At 38.3% G+C, this 23,095-nt stretch overlaps 1 protein-coding gene across 4 annotated transcripts in view; it reads left to right on the top strand.

Annotated features, from left to right (window-relative positions):
• The window catches only part of LOC311266117 (guanine nucleotide-binding protein G(olf) subunit alpha), a 55,538-nt gene that overhangs the window by 9,493 nt on the left and 22,950 nt on the right, over window positions 1-23,095 (top strand). For 2 of the 4 annotated variants that reach the window (XM_084368308.1, XM_084368309.1), the window contains exons 2-5: window positions 6,801-6,873; window positions 7,679-7,733; window positions 7,874-7,993; window positions 16,426-16,523. In XM_084368308.1, coding sequence (XP_084224434.1) covers window positions 6,801-6,873; window positions 7,679-7,733; window positions 7,874-7,993; window positions 16,426-16,523 — 346 coding nt within the window. Of the gene's footprint in view, window positions 1-5,755; window positions 6,539-6,800; window positions 6,874-7,678; window positions 7,734-7,873; window positions 7,994-16,425; window positions 16,524-23,095 lie in introns of those variants that run through there. The other 2 variants (XM_084368310.1, XM_084368311.1) reach the window with 2 other exon arrangements.

The raw sequence follows: 23,095 nt of genomic DNA, 5'->3' as shown, positions 1-23,095 counted from the left end.
GTTTGTTAATGTATGTAACTAATTATAATGTCACAAATGGGGCTCAAATGTGCATGTAGTGACCTCAGATTTAAGGTGAGCACAGAGAACCTTTCAGCCAAAGTGAAACTTAAACATCCAAGTGAAGAAACAAAAGTCAGAACACATTTCAAAGTGAAGGGGATAAACAGAAATGTGCAGATATTACCAGCTAAACATAAATAGATGAGGACTATGATTTATAAAAGAAAATATGACTGTGGATCATTTAGCTGGAGCTGACAGTATTCTCAGCATGTATGTGCTGTGCTGCCTCTAACCACTAGAGAGTGATGTGGGCCAGTCACTTGTTTTGACCTTGCTTTCAGAGGCGGGGAGAGAGGAGCATTTTTTTTCTTTTCCTCTCTGGTGAGGGTGGGGAGGGTGGTGCTGGTCACATTTTCACACCACTATAGGTGAACTCAGGGTTCATAGTTGAGATTTGCATGCTGCACAACTTTGTTGCACTTATGTCACTACCTGAACCGAGTATTTGCATTGTGTTTACATAATGGTGATAATAACAGCACGGTCCTTGTTAAATGTTACACAGATAATCATTCATAGGGGCCTCATGCCCCTTGAATGATCTGTGAGCATTTGAATTACAATCCTACAGTACAGTTGTAATATTTTTTGTGTCTTGAATGCACAATGTCGTGTTATAAGTTTCACCAGTTGCTCTTGAATAAAAGGACTTCCTTTCTCACACATGCACACACATCATAAGGAAACTACCCTTACCTGCAAGTGACACAGCGGTAGCCGACATGTAAAGTGCACTGTTGGTTAGCAAGAAGTCAAACCATGACAAACCCACACCCCCATTTTGGTCGAGTGAAGAGGAAGCCACAGCGAGTTAATCATAAATGTCAGACAATGTTCCCAACACAACAAAAGCAGAGAGTGTAGTAATTGTGAGGCCTCTTTTTTTTTTTTTTTTTAACATAGTCAATACTAATCAATGTGTACATAGTTTAAATTAAGGAGAATTGATTTGTCTCTCACTATACAGTAGGTGTACACAAATAACACTCTCCCAGATGAAAGGTCTCTGGATAACTCCTTCACACTGTGATGGTCTCTACTTCAGTGTTGATTTATTTTGTAATCTTTGGCAGGTAAACATTTATGAAAAAAGCTGTCATTAGATGTGTTGGCAGTGAGCAATTACATATTTTATTGGCAAATGTGGGACATACCATATGTGTGAAACAAGTATATTGTTTCCCCAACAGAAACTCACTAGAACATGGAGTATTTTGTAAACCATAACACAGGGCTGCACGATAGTGGAAAAAACTGACATTGCCTTATTTTGGTTTTCAGTGAGATATGTATATATATATTGACATGTAAAAAAAAAAATACAGGGATTTTCACCACATAACTTCCATAGCTCCATATTTTTTGTATCAAGCAGCAAAAAAGTGCTCGATTTATCTTATTGGACTTTGCTCATCCAGGCTGTTGCAAATGAGCACATTACGATGTCGATGCTAACACTATATATTGTGCAGTCTTATCATGATATCATGTTACTTATGTTTTTATTGCCTAAAGTATTACTAATATATTTTTGGATTAAACATTAGGACTTATTGAGATGGTATTCTTGTGGCAGGTTTGATGATGACTTGAACACCCTGAAAAGTATCACTATACTTTTTACAGTCAGATGACATACTGTATATATCTAATGATTTTGCTATGATATAGCCGATTGTATCTTTATTGTGATATGAGACTATATATCATCTTAGATTTCGGATATCCTTATATCGTGATATGGCATAAGTGTTGTCTTATCCTGGTTTCAAAGCAACTTCAGTGAGTGTGTAGGATCACAGCGTTACATACATGTTTACTTCAACATACAAGTTTCGAACACATAACATTGTTTGACGTAATGAATTTTGTTTGTAGTTGGCACCTACATTATGCCTGACAAACTGCTTCAGATCTGGGATTTGTATTTACAACGTGTCTCAATATACCCTAAAAATATCTTAATGTTACTTTAAGGGCATGTTGCCGAGACCTATTTTCCTGTTCTGGACAGTTTGCATGATGCGTACACTATAGCAATCGTTTTCAAACTTTTGTTCAGGATGTTATATTCTAGTTAGTGTCTATCAGTTGTTCACTACTTTTATCGATGCATTGTGGGATACTTTGAGTCAATTATATAGGGTATATTAAGTAGGTAGTGATTGATTTTTCGAACACTATGTCTACTTGCCACCACTTGTCACTGTTTTTATTGTCTACAAGTTATGACCAGCAGTCCAACCAATGTGTGATTCTTCTATCTTAGCTTTTATTTTGAAATTATTTTTTTTGAGGCTAGAAGAGGTAAAATGGTCCTGAATTCACACAAAAAGGACAAAGACTAGAAGAAAGTCCGAAAAGGAAATAGTTTTTCTTTTTTCTGATCTTGTTAATTATTTATGAATTTATCACATGAGCCTTCAGCAAAGGTTTCGAGCCCCAGGTTGGGAATCTTTGGTCTGTAGGATAATTTAATGGACGTCAAATGAGCCTAACGTAGACATACAGTAGGTGACGTTTACTTTGTGTTCATTTACTGCCTTTACTGCAGTGGGGGAAGAAGTACTCATATCCTTTAGTCAAGTAAAAGTCCCAATACAACAGAGTGAAGAGTACTCCATTACATGTAAAAGTATTGCATTTCTATAGTCAGAAAAATGTCCTCAAAGTATATACAGTATGTCTCATGTTAAAGTACTCACAAACCAGAGCTACTCCTGTCAGTCATATTGTTGTATGTCATATTACTAGATTTATAGCATTATAAACTCATATCATGTTTTGCGTTTAAAATTTTCATCTTTAATGTCAGAATTTACATAATCTGTCAAATAAATGTAGTGGAGTAACAAGTACAGCATTTCCCTCTAAATTGTACTGAAGAGGAAGTATTAACCAGCATAAAATTACATAAAATTAGGAAAATCAGGAAAAGTACAAGTACCTGAAAATGATACTTATGTACTTAAATAAATACATGGCCTATTTCTACTACTGCTTTATTTGACAAAAAGAAATTGCAATTATGCAAATATGAAGCAAGTGATGTTACTACTTTAACTTAATGGTGGCGTACGTATTCGTATAAGTATAAAGGAGAAATACTGCTCTATAAAAATATTCCATTATAAGTAAAAACCTTGCATTTACACTATTATGTATTACATTACTGATGCATTAATGTGTATGAGCTAGTTTGAACTTAACCCTCAACACTGCATCATATTTTATAAACTCATTGTTTTTTGTGTGTAAAAAACAATCTGCAATGTAAATAAAGCTGCAGATAAATGAAGTTAAGTAAAAGCTACATAAATGTCTCTGAATTATAGTGGAGTGGAAGTATAAACTAGCATAAAATGGAAATACTCATGTTAAGTCCAAGTACCAAAATTGTTCTTAATTGAGACCAGTAATAAAGTACAAATAAAGTGTCTTGCTCACTTACTGTACTTGAAAAGATTTTTAAAGTACGTGTACTTCCTAAATATGTTTTATGCTACTTTATACCTATTCACTACATTTTAGAGAAAAATATTGTACTTTTTACTCCCGCATTGACATTGTATGTTTACTAGTTCCTTTATAGATTAAGAGTGTTATTAAAATAATGTCATCTTACAGAGAAGACCAGTAGTTACGTACATGTACTTAGTTACATCCCACTTCTGCTTTACATCATCTGCTGTTTTGTATACAGTGTATTTACTCAACTACTGTCCACAGTATTGTACATAAGTTCCTTTTTAAGGTACTTGTACTTCAGTAATTCTATATATGCTAGTTGATACCTGTACTTCACTTCATTTTAGAGAAAAATATTATACATTTTACTCCTACATTGACGGATTAAAAATGTATAAAGTCTATGTATGTATATATATAAAGTAGCATAAGTATCTGAAAGGGGCTACTTTTATTTTGACACTTTATGGTCATTTTGTTGCATGGACCTCTGTACTTTTACTTTGAAAAAGCCACAGCATTTTTAATTTGGGGTATTACTACTTTTACAAAGGAAGTGAGCACTTCCTCCACTATATATTTGTAGTCCTCATTCTGGACTTTAACAACAGACCTGTAGTGCTGCAGTATTTACATTTACTGTTAGTTTATACAAGCTAGTTTTTAGGTAAAGCCCTGTGCACACACAGACACTGTAAAGGGGTTGCCAGTTTGGGTCAGGGCCACATCACTGACTGGAAGCCAACTAGAAGAAGAAGCGACCCAGCCCCTCTGTAAACCAGCACAGTGGCCGTCTGGGTTTCCACCCCTTTGCCGATTAGTCTGATAGCAGGATAGCAAAGGACTAAATCTGGAATGGCTCCTCTCATTTTGCCACAAGAGTTATAAAATGCTCAATCAGTGCAGGCTGTTAATGTTACAGTTTCGTGCAATGTTGTATTTTTTACTCCATTGACACAGTACAGTTACTATTTACTTTACAGATCAAAAATTGAAATTCAAATAATGTCATTTTACAGAAAAGACCAGTAATTAGGTACATGTACTTAGTAACATCCCATCACTGCTTTACTGTACATTAGAAATTGTGATTGTGTCATGCTGTTTTTGTATACAGTTAAGTACATTTTAAAGGACTTGTGCTGCAGTATTTCCATTTAATGCTAGTTTATACCTGTATTTCAGTACATTTTAGAGAAAAATATTATACTTTTTACTCCAACATTGACAGATTAAAAATGTTAATTCAAATGTCTTCTTACAAAATATTAAGCATCGTTATAGATGAAAATACGCACACTATATATATGAAGTAGTTATATTTGCTTTTTAAAATGCTATTTACATGTCAACACAACAACAATACTAGTTGAATAATATGATATGTTGAACAATACAGTATACATATCTGAAAGGGGCCATTTTGCACAGTGAATACTTTTATTTTGACACTTTAAGGTCATTTTGTTGCATATATCTCTGTACTTTTACTTTGAAAAAGCCAGAGTATATTTAAATTGGGGTATTATTACCTTTACAGAGGAAGTGAGTACTTCCTCCACCACGTATTTGTAGTCCTCCTTGTGGACTACAACAACAGACCTGCAGTGCTGCAGTATTTCCATTTAATGCCAGTTTATATCTGTACTTCATTACATTTTAGAGAAAAATATTGTACTCTTTACTCCTACACCCTTACATTACAAAATATGAAGCTTTGTTATACATGAAAATACCCACACTATATATATATATATATATATATATATATATATATATATATATATATATATATATATATATATATATATTAGTTACATTTGCTTTTCAAAATGCTATTTACATGTCAACACAACAACAATACTAGCTAAATAATATGATATGTTGAACAATACAGTATACATATCTGAAAGGGGCCATTTTGCACAGTGAATACTTTTATTTTGACACTTTAAGGTCATTTGTTGTATACCTCTGTACTTTTACTTTGAAAAAGCCAGAGTATATTTAAATGTGGGTATTACTACTCTTACAAAGGAATTGAGTACTTCCTCCACCACGTATTTGTAGTCCTCACTGTGGACTACAACAACAGACCTGTAGTGTATAAACTACAGAGATAGGTAAAGCCCTGTGCACACACAGACACTGTAAACGGGTTGCCAGTTTGGGTCAGGGCCACCTCACTGACTGGAAGCCAACTAGAAGAAGAAGAGACCCAGCCCCTCTGTAAACCAGCACAGAGACAGTCCGGGTTTCCACCTCTTTGCCGATTAGTTTGATCGCAGGATAGCGAAGGACTAAATCGGGAATGGCTCCTCTGTCTTTGCCACACGAGTTATAAAATGCTCTATCAGTGCGGGTTGTTAATGTTACAGTTTAACGCAGGTTTGTTTTCCACCTCCACGGTCCACGGCTACTTCCTGGTGCCACAGAGAGAGGCAGTGCTGAGTTAAAGAGACAGAAATACTGATAGAAATTCAGATAGAAAAAAAAACACTGAGAGAGAAGAGAGGGGTTGGAGACGCGATAGGAACAGTTGACTGGATTCCCAGGAATTGAAAACCCTCTCTCTCTCCTCTTATTTATATGTATTTTTGATATTTCTTTTGTTTTACCGAGTCGTTATTCTTCGTCGGTTTGTAAACTAACAAACGGTTTGGATGACGGTTGGCTGCGGCTAAAGCGGAATTGTAACGGGGAACATATTCCTCCCTCCGACGGAGAAGCCTCGCAGAGATTTTTCCCTTTTTTTTATTTTACAGTAGACTCATTCCTGTGTCATTTTAAAACCACGATATCATCCCGGCTGTTATTTTATATATTTTTTTACGATTCCACAAGGAAGGGTTAGGGCGACGGAAGATGGGTTGTTTGGGCAACAGCAAGACTGAAGATCAACGCATCGACGAAAAGGCACAACGAGAGGCTAATAAAAAGATAGAAAAACAGTTGCAAAAGGAAAGACAAGCGTATAAAGCCACACACAGGCTCTTATTACTGGGTAAGGCTGATTTATATGTGATGGCTATCTGAAATGTAAGCTAACCGTAATCCCTTTCGTTTACCGAACACGTAGCCCCATTTGACAGCGCTTGCAATAATATGTCATGGGGGTGGATATTGATGGAAGCGAAGCTCCAGAGCCTACAATTAAAAAACTGCCTTCATTCCCCGAACATGTATGGTGTTAACGCTAACCTGGATGTGCCTGTTCGTGTTCATTTCGGTGGTATTTTCATGTATTTTCTGGTCTATTTTCGAAGGTGCGGGAGAGTCCGGAAAAAGCACCATTGTGAAGCAGATGAGGATTCTACACGTCAACGGCTTCAACGCGGAGTGAGTGCTATTCAATACACTTATTAAACAGCCACATTAACGGCTCGGAAATCATATTAATGCTTATTTTTATGGCTTCCCTCCTAATGAATACCACTGTCGAGGCCAGAATATAGCCTGTGAATGGATTTTCCCCAGGCACTGCAGCGCCTGTTGGGCCCAGTATCCCATGCAAAGCAGCTAATATCTCCCCCCCCTCCTCCTCCTCCTCCTCCTCTTCCTCCTCCTCCTCCTCCTCCTCTCTGTCTTTTTTCCTCCTTTTCGTGTACATGTACAGTTATCATACATATGTGAGGATCTCAGTGTCACACAGATGCCAAATAATTCACTGTTTCCTGTTTCATGTGAGAGGGTGAAAGGTTGTGATCGACACAGGCCTATTGATGATTTGTTTTGCTGCAAGGCCTTGCATGGCATTGATCTTAACCAGTGGTCTATTTTAGACAGGCCTAGTACATGTCAGAGTGCTGTAACTGTATGGAAATCATCTGTATGTATGAATTTAAAGTATTAATATAATTGGGAGGATAATTTTGCATTTGTAGGTCTAAGAAATGAGAAATATCTCGACTACAGCACATCATATCCCTCTATTTTTGCGTTTTACCAAACCCCAACCTGCCCTCCACTGGTGCACACTCCCAGCTAACACCTGTACTGTATGTGTAATTGTATAAGAATACAAGCTAACCTGGCAGTAACCCCTCTCTTACTCATAACCACCTTGATGATAAAGCTTTTGTGGTCTGCTGTGGTTGATGTTTTCGTAAGCGCTGCCTCACACTTCCATTCTGTTCCCATGCAGAGAAAAGAAACAGAAAATCCAAGATATTCGGAAAAACGTGAAGGATGCCATAGTGGTGAGTTTCATCTGTATCACTTCCCAAATGTGCTCAATGAATCCCACTGCAATCCCATTTTACTGATTATTATACGGGCTTACAGATTTTTTCATCCTGCTTAATGCTTGTTTTTTTTTTGTGTGTGTGTGTTTTTGCAGACTATAGTGTCTGCGATGAGCACTTTAATACCCCCAGTCCCGCTAGCCAACCCAGAGGACCAATTCAGAATCGAATACATCAAAAGCATAGCACCTCTCTCTGACTTTGACTATTCACAGGTAAGACATTCGTAAAAAGTTTCTCTGTGTGTGTGTAGATGTGAATGTGTGGACGGGCTGGTGTACTACATGTGTGCTTTTTTGTCTTTCTTAATGTGCATCTGTGTCTGTGTGGGAGTTAGATGGTATGTCATAAGAGCATTTCCTGGCCAAAAATGTAGATCTTGCTCATATAGCTCAAGTAATTTAGCTAAAACAGACCTAATAATGCCTTTCTTCTAGAATTTTCTCCTATTTATGACATGATGGTGTATTTTTAACAAACCAAAGCTAAGTGAGTTGTGTTTTCCCCTCTAAGATATGAAGTTATGTATGGAAATGTCAACTAACATGTTTAAAATCAACAGTTAGTTGATTCAAGTGCTTGTTGAAAGTTTAACAGATCCACTGTATGTGGATTTGATTGCAAGTTGGGGCACACAGGATTCTTTTCAGTGTGTGATCAGCCATTCGATAGCGCGAGGTCATGTGTTGGAAATGTAGATAATGTTTTACATAATTTTGAAAGTGTTCCCTGTTTGACACCGGCTGAAAACAGGAACGACAAATTAATGTAGAGCTGTAGATAGACTCTTGGAGATTTGAATAATTTTGTTTTGTTTGTACAGTTTGGCTTTTATCAGTATTAGGTATTAAGAGGCTATCATTATGTGTGAATCAAGTGTAGGATTTATCTCCTTTTGGTTTATTGATTAGCCCTTTTGCTGTTGGTTATATTGGAGTTGACAGTGATCCCTATTCTCATCATGCTATGATGAGCTACTCTTGTTCAAGTTCAAGCTGTACTTTCTTGTAATACACCAAAGCTGTTTGTTTTTTTTAAGAGCTGGAACTATTGGCTGATAGTTGATGAGTCAATCTACCGAAACATAATCTGTAACTATTTTGATACTTAATAAACCTTTAAAGGTGCAATGTGAAAGAATTGGCCAGCTATTGAATTCATACTCCAAACAAAAGGGAAGCAGCATATCACTGTAGCAGCTATTAGCGAGTTGGCCTCATTAGCCGTGCAGCTAGCTGTCAGACTGGGAGCTTGGAGCACTGGAAGAGCTTCTGACCATTGGGAGGAGAAGGTTTTAGGCCTAGGATGGGGGGTAGCCAGTGGGGAATGCTGGCGTGGAGTGGCAGTGTAATGGGAACCAAAGCTGGGCAAGTAGGTAATGGAACTGGGCTCAACAGCCTCTCGGTGAACACAGGTGAACTATGAGTATTTGAAAAGTCTTTTGCACTAGTCATTTTTCAGGCAAAAATGTGGAAGATTCTCAAGTTCCAGCTTCTCCAGTGTGCACATGTGAGTTTTGGACTGTTGGTAGGACAAAGTAAGACTTTTGAAGATGGCAGCTTAGGCCATGTTGATGGACATTTTCACTATTTTTAATAAATAATGAAAATAAATGAAGGTGCATCCCCCCTTTGGTTTTTTCTCCTATTAGGAAGTTTGCAGTAGTTCACCATATCAAAAAAAGAAGAAGACACATAGGCGTTTATGTCAAACAATTGGAATTATTAACATGCTAATGTGAATGAATCAAGTGTAGTGTTAATATATTTTTGTTGTGTTGGTGGTATTATAGTTGTTAACATGATTCTCATCAAGTCTAAACTGTTGTATCTTTTTAATATGCAAAAGTTTATTTTTTTTAAGCTGCAACTGTTAGCTGATGAATCACGATCGACTGAAACACAATTGGCAACTACTCTGATAGCCGATTAACTTTTAATGTCATTTTTCAAGAAAAAATGCTTAAGGTTCACAAGTTCTAGCTTCTCCAGTGTGCAGATTTGCTTCATATCTCTGTTCGTATAAACTGAATATCTTTGAGTTTTGGACTGTTGGTCAGACAGACCAAGACATTTAAAGATTGTAGCTTGGGCCTTAATAAATCTTCATGGACATTTTCCCAATTTTGTCACTTTTTTTTTTAATCAATAATGAAAATGATTGCTAGCTGCAGCCCTAACTTCATGTATTGTTGTTTTTGTCTTCTTTTATCAGGTTTGCAGTAGTTCACTTGATAAAAAAGAGGGATGAGTTTGACATGTCTTTTATCTCTTAGCCACAATACAGCATAGGACTTTTTCAACAAGGCCTCAAAATGTAACTTATGTTTAGTTGTTTTTGCAGTTGCTCTCAGGTCTTATCCATAGCGTCACTGCTTTGTCATGACAGTGGAATTGTTATTGAATTGCTGCCTTAAATGTCCTCTCATGATGTTTGCTAGCTTCCCCTTCCCTCTCAACAACTTTATTTGATGCTACATCACAAGAATCTCCATTAAAAGGATTTGGGTGTTAATTTCCCGACAGGGCCTTCACTGAGAGTGTTAACAGGGCAGCAGTACTCTGTGCTGCTGTGATGCTGTGTTGTGTGAGGTTTGGGGCCATGGGGAGAGCCGGCGTTGAGTTCCCAGGACTGGCCAGGCCAAAGGGAACAACATGGCTCTGTTTAGAGTGTCTGCGCTTGTCATCAGTCTCAGGCTTCACTTGTGCCGTCAGTGTCACCACTACATTGTCACTTAGCGCCACCAGGCATGATATCCAATACAGCAGCGCAGGAACACGGCCAATCAGTAACCTGTGGCTTTCACCTGTTGGCGCCGTTGTGAAATGTGGAAGTATGTTTCACCTGGAAACTTTTGGAGGGATGATGTCATGGTGAATCTATCCAGATCTAACCTTAAAGGGAAACTTTGATGAATGAGTGCACTTCAATCAATTTTAGTAGTTGTTTTGTGATTATTATTGCTGTGGACAAAGAAGTCAACAATAATGTTTGACTTTTTTTTCAACTTTTCCTAAATTACTTGTATGTGTTTTGGTTGCTTTGGTTGTACTATCATAAAAGTTCAGTACAGTCAAATGCATGCAATTACTTGAAAAACTGCTCAAATGATTAATTGATGATCAAAATAGCTTTCTTTCCACTGATCAGTTTTTCCATACAATCATCAGTCCAACATTACCTTGTCATGTCATATTATGTACCTTAACATAAATGACTAAAATGCTTAACAGCATTGTGGCGACCATGGAAATGAGTCATTAAGCCTTCTTTTATTGAATCCAACTCTTTCAAAACCACCTCCTAAATCCTTCTTTTTCTGCTCAGAACATTTTTTTGAACCCGATTTAATCAAAGCGTCTCTGTACTTTGGTGAGCGAAAAGAACAGGTCTTTAGGCGCTCTTCTGGTAGATCATTTATTCAGGCATATTATTGGTTAAAGTCTCTGCTGCGTAAACATTGCATTTATTCAATTCGATAACTTTATTTGGCACTGTAATTTGACGTGATAGCATAGTTAGGCTTTTTCAAGTTGAGAAAATGGAGAGAGAACAATGTTGTGGTGTGCTGGGTCTGGTTAGTCAAATAGGAAGGTTACAAGGAAGAGAACTATGGCTGCATTGCGTCACGGTCTTTTGAAGGTGCTGTTGGTGGTGACGTTGGAGTTTCTGCTACGTGGTTAAGGGACGGATTTCTTCCTGTTTGTTTTTTGGATGTTGACGTTCAATGATGTTGATTTACTGTCACACAATCTGCTGTCATACTCATGTAAAATATCATGTAAAGTCACATGATCTTTGCTTGGCTTATTATGGTACAGATAGATAATGAATATAAGACATATGCCTCTAGACTACAAAACAGAGCTTTGTAGTTTTTACAGTAGAGTAGATTTGGACTAGATTTGTCTGGGCATGCATCTTCATCACTTATCTAAGACAACAGTTTCTCCTTGTCATACATGTAAATCGGCAGGCATAGTTTTGCTGGCCCGTACTCTTGATCATCAAAGCGTCCTTTTTGTCAAATCTTTCCCTACAGTAGCTCGGGATAACAGTAGGCCCATGGAAAAGAAAGCACTGATACAAACGGTCGTCTATGCAAATGGAAACAAATGCCACTGTGGTGGCTATGTTAGCCACCCGACAGTGTCTGTCGACTGAAGTGGAGCAAATTCAAATGAGCCCCAGCCCCTGTTTTTACACCACATCGCTTTCTCACCATCAGACATTATAAAGCCTACATCTAATCCTATCTATTTGAGGCTAAAACATGCAGGTCACTGTAGCCAGCGAGTAGCATTTGAGACCTGTTAATGTAATTTATATACACTCAACAAAAAGACAAGGATTAGGTCCACAAAAGTTTGTTCTTGTGTTTCGGGGTTTTATTGTCAGGATATGAATTACAGTCTATTGTGGAAGGTGAGCTTCATATTTTGTCCAGCACCACCCATTGTTGAACTGGTCTATTTTTGTGTTTGGCTGAGGAATTACTACCATGGCTAAACACGTGCACATCAACCACTGTTAGTAAGTGTGTAACCTTATTTTACAGGCCAATAATTTCTTATTACTTTCAATTAAAGAAGAAAGATGGCCCTTACATAAAACGGGGTTGTCTCTGCAGTAGAAAGACACAAATATTAAAAAAATAATAATAATTGCTAGATGAGCAAAGAAATCAGAGACAAAGGGCTGTGGTATCCCGTTTTGCTCAAAAAGTAGAACACCCACAACAACCAGAATACACTGTGCTGCTGTGGATATAATAAAAACTCCTGCTGATGGTTGATGTACTGTGAGTTGGGAAATGCTTGTTTTTGGCTAGAAGCCCTTGAGTAGAGAGAGTCGCGACAACAGTTTGTAGTTAATACATGATTTATTAATTGATTGATTTACAGTGCTCGGCTGCTAGTATTTGCAGCTAACTTCCGGGAACTATTAAGAGGCTCCACGATCTGCTTTTGCTTTAAAAAAAACATAGTCCATTGAAGTAAACAGAGATTACAAGAGTCTGTCTTCAAGGAGTCCCTTTTGAAACATGAAACAGTAAGGCGTCGAGCTGGTAACAAACAATATCGTATTAAATCTAAACATAACACTATCATTTGTCTCTGAAAACATTTTAAGCGAGAAATAAACAATAAAGAGGATCGTGGCTTGTATTTGATCAGCACTGCCTTGTTTTACGTTTTGATTGGCAATTTTTCTGCCTCAGTTTTCATAGCACATAACAGAGACTGCATTATCGCCGCAGCGAAGGCTCGCCATTTCTCGGGGCTCGCGTATGCGCACTTACAAAATACGGAACAATAATTGCTACAACAGGCCTAGATTTTGCCAGATGATATGTTTTGGCACAAAAAGTGGTTGGCTCTGGGTGCAGACAAAATGGACAGAAGTTGGCATGTATTACCAAAATAGTAGCGATACAGAGCTGGTTGAAAAGTTCCCATTTAAGGAACGTGACCTGCTTCGGGCTGCGTTTGTTCTTTACTACAGCCATGAAGAGTAACACCTTTATAGCATTCCTTTGTTGTTAACTTCTTGGTGATGAACGGTTTCAGTCCTAGAAGTTTGTTTTCCCTTAAATTGATTACTTCAGGATCCTTGATATGGGGCAAAGGGTGGCACCAAGGGCTGCTCCTGTGTTTGGAGCCATGTTATAAAAGATGAACAGTCTTGCTTTTGCTCTCTCTCTCTCGTTTTTTTTTTTTTTTTAGCTAAATTTGTCTGTACTATATAACTGAAGTAAGCCATTAAAGTTGGGTCTCTCTGTGCTGGACCACCATTATCTAACACAGATATTCTATAAAATCCAATAAATGTGGTGATGATGGTTTACTGTGGAGCCAGCATGTTGTCTGGCTGTCTATGTATGGAAGGAATTGAGGTTGGTGTCCGTTGATGTACATTTTGCTTCGAGGCCAAAGGTCTCTTCCAAACTTCCCCCAAAGGAATTCCAGTGTCCCCTTGCAACGCAAGATGCAAGCCATTTGCTCCAGAACTTTGTTTTGCTAAGTCGAATCCGATTCAGGCCATTTTGTTCTCCGTGTCAGCCTGACCTATATGATTCAAGTGAAATATTACATCACACACCCAACTTGATTTACATTGAAACTAAGGCAGAACTGAGAATTTGCCCTCGCAAAGCCAACAGAGAATCAGCATGGAGGAGGGAGTGGAAGTGGACTGGGATGAGCACAGGAAAGAGTTAAAAAAGCTTGTGTTAAAGCAAATTCCCTCCTGGTGTCTTTCTGTGTTATCAGTTCCTCTGTAGGGCACTGCAGCACACACTGCATTTATTCAAAGGCCCAGTGTCACACGCCTCTGTGGAAAAGAGCCCTGAGGACCATACTCTGCCCCCCCCCGCGCGCTCTGCCCCATCTACCCTCCACCCCTCGTCCTCCCTACTTCCAGTCCCAGCGCTTGCTAGCTTTGTCGGGCCCTTCTTTGAGTTTTCAGGCCTCCTCAATGTCTGCTGGTGTAAAAATGTTGGCTAGAATGTAATCAGCGCTGTCGAATATTATTGATATTAGTCAAGGTGGGTGTTAAAGTTTGACTGTAAGAGAAGTGGAAGCAAACAGAGGCAAGAACGCAAATATAGCCCTGTTTTCTTTGTTAAACAAGCTTTTGGTGTAGTGGGTGAACTCTACGTTACAGAAAAACAAACTATGGCTGCAGAATTAAAAATAATGGGTTAATATATCTTAACACAGCTTCAACACAGCCAACATGATAGCATCAGTGTTGAGGCTATTCCTGACTTGTGTCTGAAGTGGGAGCCTACATTCGACTGTACCAAGAAAAGTAAACAAATGTTAATGTATCTCTCTGTGAGACTTCTGCGGACTGGATCAGTGGATTTCCTCCATGTTGAACTTAATCACCGGATCTGCCGAGAGGAGATCTCCCAGAGCATGTGATCATTTATCAGGCTCCTTCTCCCTCTCTCCCTCTGGTTCAGGGCTACTTTCACCCTCTCCCCAGTCAGAGTGCAGAGCCAGTGCTGAGTGCAGAGAGTCATGTGGTAGTTCCAGGCCAGAGGAGGAGCCCATCGGAAAGACATGTGCACAGGAGGCGACGAGGGATGTTAGCCCAATCATCTTTGTTAGGGGCATACAGAGAGTCCAGGGAAATGTCTCAAAGTCATTGATGAGTTCCTTTTAATATGGCTCCCACTGAGACTTTGTATAGTAATTTACAGCCTCATGTCTATATTTTAGAAGATTTTGATTTTCTGTTGTATTATCACAGTGGAGATATGCACCATCTTTTGTTGCCTTAGCTTACAGTTTAAAGAAGAGAGCTTGTGACTAGAAAGTCATGAGTTTAAATTCAGGAACTGTTGGACAAACCTGCACCGAGGAAGTTAATGAGAACTCAAATCCGCTTCTGCTGCTTCTTGTCATTTTGTATTGTCTTAGAAAACTAACTTTCACAGATTCTTATTACAGGGTTGCACTTGAATACTTGTTAAGGAGTGACCTATAGTACAATTAAGTTTTTATGTCCAAAATGGCATCCTCAAATGTCTTGTTTCAGGCTTGTTGTTTCCCCCTGCTTCTGGTCTGAATGCTAAGCTAAGCTAAACACATCCCTCCTCTAGATCCTATGTATTGTGTATACAAGAGCAAGGCAGCTGCTTTAAATTGGTGATCAACAGAAGAAGACAGTGTTGTACAGATGTGTGCACGTACAGTATGTATTGTATTAACTGTAAAGGTGGTACTTGATGTAGATGAGCAATCCGTTTTCTGTGGATAAATGTATATACAAAGTGGGCAATATAATTTTCCATTTGGTTTATATAGCTATCCAGTTGTCATGGCACTTTCACCATCTTTGAGTCACATCAAAGTGCACAATCATAATTTCCAAATGTTTCCAGAGTGTCTTTTTAAAATTTTATTCCCTAGTTAAAGGGTTCTTGGTTGTAAGTTATTGAAGTCATGGCACACTGGGGGCTCCACATGCGCCCACAAATCTGTCAAGTGGGGCTTAACTTTTTCATCGTTTTCACCGTTGTGCCTGATGCTCAGCAGGCTAGATTAATAAATGTATAAAATATATTTCAACAAACAAAAAACAGACAAAAAACAAAGCAAGTATGAAACACTATAGTTTTAACACTAAGTTTCAACTATTTTTGAAAAAGTTATTTGAGTTTGTCAAGTGCTTTAGATTGTTTTTAAACAATTGAGATTATTGCGATTTCTTGTTGAGTGTGATGCGATTTAAATGAAGAAAGACATGTATCTGCACCTTTATTCCTGCTTATAAACATTTACATAATGTGTTCAGAAATTAAACTTAAATGTAGGCTACTATTTGGTGCACCTAAGTGAAAAAGTTAGGCACACGAGTGCAACCAGTGAAAAAAGTCAGTGCGGAGCCCTGTATACTTGTATGTGTTTTCTACAGCATGTATGTAAAAGGTGACAGATACTGGCCATTAAGTGGGAATGATTTTAATTTTCTGGGAAAGATCCTGTTATACTTTCAGGAATCTTTTCTTACATAATTACATTTTAAGGCCCCTGACCTACCCTTCATAACATTGTACTCCAAGTTTGTCAAGTCTTTCTGTAGTCCGTTGTGTGTTGTTTTTCTGTTTCTTAACGTTTGTCTCTCTTTTCCTTAGGAGTTCTTTGATCACGCAAAGAAGCTGTGGGACGATGAAGGAGTGAAGGCGTGCTTTGAGAGGTCCAATGAGTACCAGCTCATCGACTGTGCACAATAGTAAGTTCAAACATTATAAGACATGTTCTGGTGTGGTTTGTATGAGCTTTAGTTACTTGTACGGTTACCATACATTATGTAATCAGTTATCGGTGCAGCTGTAATATAGTGAGAACAAGACAAGTGAGCTGTTGTGTTTTTTACAGCCTGTAAACTGTTGTCACATCCCCGCTCTGTCCGTCCTCTATGTGTCATGTTTGTCGTGAAAGCTCTGCGGTGTGTGCTGGTGTCATGTCATATATGAATATGGCTGACATATGTTTACTCTGGGTGTGGCAAGGCAAGCAGCAGCTGTGTTCGTCCTTTGGAAACCTAAACGTATATCTCCTCATGTCAGTGTGTTTGACATTTTACTGTGGAAATATGCAAAGTGTGGTTTGGTCTGTGTTAAAGAACCCAATTCTTTGGTATTGTATTGATCTAATATTTATCTTTTCACACATTTAAAATGTGACAATTCTCTAAAGTTTCTCATTTCACTGTTAGTGATGGTTACAACTTACTTGTGGAGTATAATAGACTACATTTCATAGTCTCTAAGGCTGGACAAAAGCTTTCTGGGTCATGATGTGATGTGGCTACAGAGTTTTTCTTTATACAATTGTACTCCAGATACTGTAGTTAGGAAATACTGATAACTTCAGTGTGGCAAGGCACAGAAACTGATGCCTCTTTGCACGGTGCCCCAGATTGTTTGGACGGCTATAGTACCTTGGGCCACCTTAGGGTGCTGGTTGTACACAGTTGAGGGCCCCTCTCATGTCTGCAAAAGGAAGTTTGAATATGCAAACTAACTCGCTGATTACAGTGCTCTTCTTCTGCTTCCTCTCTGACTCACCTCTGGATTCACATGTAAATATGAGTACATGTACATGGTTCAGACTCAGGAGTGTAGCTCGCTGCAAGTTGTCCCCTCCCATCCCAAAGGTTGGCTCCCTTTTATCTCTCAGGGTTCGGTCAAAGGCACACTTTATCAGTGACTTGGGATATCGTCTTGTTGTCAGCGAACTGTGAGCCCGTGCTACCCGTGGTAGCGTTGAGATGTTTTAAAGATGTTATAGCACGTAGACAAACAGCCTCTGTACTCTTCCTGAATATCTTCCGTTCCTTGAACATAAATTTGACTTCGGGTCAAGTCTTCTCTGGTTGCCCTGCCTGAAAGCAGCCTCCATAGAAAGGAGAGAGATAGTCAGGTGATGGTTGGAGAGTCACATGAATCTGTAAGGTGGAGCTGTTACAGTCCAAGGCCTGTGTTTGTCTTTGCTGCTCTGAGTCAGTCTGTGTCTGTGTGCATTGCGACTGCACGATATGTTAAAAAGCATGTTGTGTTTGTTTTAGTCAATATTCCAGTGTCATAGTGACGAAACATAATATTGTGTTATCTTAACAATTGAAATCTTCTTTCTGAATGTTGAAATCAGAAAGAATATTTTACAAAACACTGAAAATACAGCTGTATTTTGTACAGAGAGTAAAATGAAGACAGTGAAAAGCATACAGTATTTAAATTGAGTGGTACTGGTTTATATGTGACTTCTCCAGTGTTAGAGTTTGTGTACTGGTTTTCAACTTGGTCCCTGTGTTTTCTGTCCTGACGTTATAACTAGCCAGCAGGTTTTTTGCATGGAAGTTATGATAAATCTATTCATTCCAAGCCAAAACTCTGCCAAATGACTGATGCTTAATTGTTTATTTTAAGTCCCAACTGTCATCCCTGTTTCCGACCTCCTCCTTTTGCAATTTTTTCTCCACTTGATTGCTTCTCTTCCTTCCTGCTCTTCCCGCCTGTCCTCCTATCACCGCCTCTCTGGCTGTTACATTGCAGCTCCTGATTGGTTAACAGCTGGTGAGCAGTTGTGTGTTTGACCAATAAATCATCATGAAGAGAACAAATTTATTTTATTGTGTGTGTAAAGGAGATAAAAATGATGAAGTTACAGCTTCATGCCATACAAATGTGATTTCAGTTCTGTTCATGCAGTCCACGTGTAGTGACTGTTACTTAATATGACAGAAGACTTGTATGGCTTTTCAGTAGTTGTTGTTAAATAGTTGTTGTGTTTTGTTGCTCAAGTGCTTTTTCTTGTCTTTAGGAAAATGTTTGTGTGATTCAGTGCTGTCGATTTACTAGAAAATAGACCGATTATCAGCCTGACCAATATTCAGTATTTTTCCGATGATCGTATCAGCGTTTTTTCTGTCCAATCGCCGGTAAAATAAGATAAAATTAGAGATAGACCCTATATATCAGCATAGAATTTATCAAAACTTTTATTATCAGTAATTCTAGCCGGTAATAAATATAGATGCTAATTGATGCGGAGAAGAAGGACAAGTGCAGCATGCAATACATTTTCCGATCGGAGGGAAAAAGTCTGAGTTTTAACAAATCTTATTAGAACTGGCAAATATTAAATCAACCATCTTTCCTCATTACATCTTAGTGTCTCTTAGCCTCGGGTGTGTATAAACTATAGGTTATGAACTTTTTTTTAAATACAAAAACGTGAAATCATTGGTTATCTTATCGTTATCGGCCATTAGAAGCAGGTTATTATCATATCATGCATCCCAAGACAATATGAATTAATTTTACAATGCGCTACTTTGGCTTTGATGCTGCATCCCCTCTCTGTAGTCTGTAGTTAACACTCTGTATTCTCCGCCCACAGCACAGCATCTGTTTGGTTACATGCCACAAGTAATTGCAGATTCAGATTATTCAGTATTGATAGGCTAAGTAACCAGCAACCTAAGTTATCAAATTAATGTAGTGGAGTGGAAGTATAAAGTAGCAGAAAATGGAAATACTCTAGTAAAGTACCTCAAAATTGCCCTGAAGTAGAGTGCTTGAGTAAATTGTGCTCAGTTACGTTGCATCACTGGTTATTTGATGCTAAGATTAAAATATTTACAAATGTATATCGATTCCAAATATTGGTTATCAGTCTCCTTGATTACTAAAAATCAGTATTAGCCCTGAAAAAATATATTGTTCGATCCCTAAATCGATTCCTGGGGCTGTTTTCGTGTGTGCAGTTCATTTTGAAATCTGACTGTTGAGTAGAATCATCACAATCCGTCTCTATTGTTGGTGTGTGTGATTGATGTCTGGAATTTGTCAGACTGTGTGGCCTCTCACTTACTTCCTCTCTGAGTTTTAACCTCTGAATGAACTGTGTGGATGGAGGGCATTCATAGATACTCTGTCCTACATGGCAGCAGACCTGTCTGTGTGTAAAGGCCCACACACACATACTGTACACACACACACTTACACATACCTATTGTTATTATGACCGCTAAACTACACTACTACTCCCCTGGAAGTAGGGGAACGGTGGTAGACGGCTTCAGCAGCCAACTGGGTTGAAAGGATTGGAGGAGAGGTCATAACTTTGGACTCAAGTTGTATGTAAACACGGTATATTGTTTGGAGAACGTATGTTGTGTCGTTTCATCGATAAAGGCCTGTTAGCTTGTCCCTTTATCTCAGTGCTAGCTCAGTTTTAGCTTCCTCTGACCCAGCCTGCTCTTATAATTCTACAGCCAGTCCAGGAAGCTTTCATTTCATCTTTTAATTTTGTTTTCTACACCTGTTCTGTTGTATTGTTTCTATTGAACTTCCACAGACTTCCGTTTGTGTTATAGGCAATGTCTTGGATCACAAATGTGATAAGAGAGTGCTTTCAGTCACTCAGAGATTAAATTAAAGAGGAAGTTGGCCTACATGTGGCTGTTTGTGGGAGGAACAGATTGGCAGGCAGCAGCCTTACATGCTAAAAGTCACACACAGTAGAAATACCGTCGTCAAAACCACCAGCAGAAGAAGTTTTAGATTTACTGTAGCTATGTGTCATATTTAGATTGTTTGATGGCAGATTATATACTGTACCTCTGCCGTTTCATCTGGGTTGTAAAAATTACCCAAAAGGCACACTTTGGTTAGTATTACTTTGGTAAAAGTGAAAGCAACCTGTACAAAAGTACTTGAGTTAAAGTATTAATATATCTGACATTTAAATGTAGTATTACAATTATTTTTTTGGCAGTACATGTATTCAATTATGAGTAAAAGTAAATTATACATTTACTTACATGTATGTACAATTTGTATAGTATTGGTCGACCGATGATTTGATTTAATCCAATTGCCGGTAAAATAAACTGTTCTTAAAATGTGCTACGTTGGCTCTGATCCAGCTACAATTATTAAAGCCTAATGATATATCGGTCGGTCGGTATTATAGCTGACATTGGCCGATCACAGATTTATCAATATCAGTGTATGTATTGGTCGAAATGTGCTGATATGAGAACTTTGTTTCATAGACTATAATGCAGAAAGAGAAGCTTGGGATAATTAAGAATTATATATTAAATACCCAGTGAAGTTTGATATTTCAGTGCACAGATTTTTAAACGGTAAAGTTCACAAGTGTTAAATAACCACATTTGAGGGATCATTTTAAAAAATTTGTATATATCGGCTTATAAAATGGAATTTTTAACTACCCAATATCCGCATCAGCATCAGCCCCAAAAATCAAGCTGGCTCTAAAACTTATCAACTCATTGTGGATTAAAAAGTACAATATTTGCCTCCAAAATGTAGTTGAGTGAAAGCATTAAGCAGCAGAAAATGGAAATGCTCGAGTAAAATACAATTATCTCAAAATTGTACTTAGGTAGAGTACTTGAGTAAATGTACTCAGTTACATTCCATTACTGCATTTCATCTGTGTTGTCCTTCACAGACCTTGCTCCACTGGCAGATATTTTTTCCAGCAGGCCGAATGCTGGACGGCCCATTGGACAAAGGCACAGGAAATAAGTATGGGCCGATGGCGAGCGCTTGTTATGCCAAAGAGCACGTCCATATCGATGCTTTTGGAATCCTGTCACCCATCGATCCGTCCTCTGCATTGCACATTTATACGTTTTAAGAGCACAGATATGTGTCTGCCAGTTGATTGATTATGAGCTATTTTCAGCTGCGGCGGGCTGGTTCCATTGCAATGCCTTGGACGTGTCAACGGCAAAATCAAACACTTTTTCACACGCAAATCTGAACTCCCAGGCCTCCTGCTTTTTTATTTTTTTTGGCTTTGGTGAGTGTTTGTTGCAGTCCTGCAGCAAATATGACACAATTCATGACATTATGCACGTATTAATGCATTTGTTACAGAGGTGGATGATTGTTTGGTATGGAGCTCTCCCTGTGTTGGTGTGCTTAGTGGCTGGGGCGTCCCAGAATGGACTGGGCCAGAGGATGCAACCCTGGATGGAGTCTGGGAGTGTAACTGAAAAAATGAGGCTATGTAACAGCTCAGTGATACAGCTGCTGTTTATGCCTGATGAAGCTGGAACAGGGCTGGGTGATTTGGTCTTAAAAAAAATATTGCGATGTAGGCTATATCATGACACACAAATATCTCTGTATTTTGAAATTCGTTTTGTTAACAAAATACTTACACAGTGAGGTTTCTGATAAATAATCATCAGTAATGTGGATATAACAACTAAAGGAACGTATTAGAACAAATAAAACAGTCTAATAAGTTTAGAGAATTACTTCCCTTTGCTGTAATGCAGCCTTTAAAACCAGGAAAAGACAACACCTATGCCTTATCATGTTATAATGATATCCAAAATCTAAGACAATATATAGTCTCATATAGCGATAATGATATATTTGGTATATGTTGCCATGGCTGGAGTTTGCTTTTATTCTTAATATTTTTTGTGATTTTAAAATGATGTACTGCCAAAACATATTGAATATTGGCCTCGTCGTGTCGCCTCCGTTTGAGCTCAGTTTGAGTCGAAAGACCACTTCCTATTTACAACCTATTTAAAAACACCAAACTTTTGTCTAAGGCACAATGCATTGTGGTTGTTGTAGTTTACCAGTATGCTTTTAGTGTCTGGGAGTAAGAAATATGTAATACAGCTGAATGTGTCCTGAAATAATTTAATCCACAGGCACACACTGCTGTATAATAACAGGTATGATGAGATCCTCAGAGAGAAGGAGTTTTACAAACAACATGAAACAATTTTCAAAAAATGTATCTGCAACTTTGTTATGCTAGTATTATTATTTTTTCAAGTCTGTTTGAAACAAAAATGCCAAACTTGCTTCTCTTTGTCCCTTGTGATGGTACACTGAATATCTTTAGGTTTCGGATCACTGGTCAGATAAAACGAACAATTTGGACTTTCTTGTGTTGAACATTTTTCTCGGATTTTATAGACCAAAGGATTCATCAATTAATCAAGAAAATAAGAAACATTGGCACTGTTTTCTCAGTCCAAATGATCATCTGCCTGCTGTTATTAATCCCCACAATCCCATCTCGAGTTTATGGTAATCACACCACACACCATGTACTCAAAACATACAGGAAGAAGAGACTTGGCCCTGACTCACCCTTTTTACTGAGACAAATGTCAGATTGTTCTTGCTTCAGCCATCCAGAGAATTTTCACACTTTTTGGCACCATCACCATTGACCCTATTGAAGATTAAAAAGAAGGAGCAAAGATCAAATACTGAAAAAAGTGTGGCC

This window comes from Pagrus pagrus (assembly GCF_965226575.1).
Source record: "Pagrus pagrus genome assembly, chromosome: 12".
NCBI lineage: Eukaryota > Metazoa > Chordata > Actinopteri > Spariformes > Sparidae > Pagrus > Pagrus pagrus.
The sequence above is the reverse complement of the archived record's forward strand: the minus strand, read 5'-3'. Positions and strand labels throughout refer to the sequence as shown.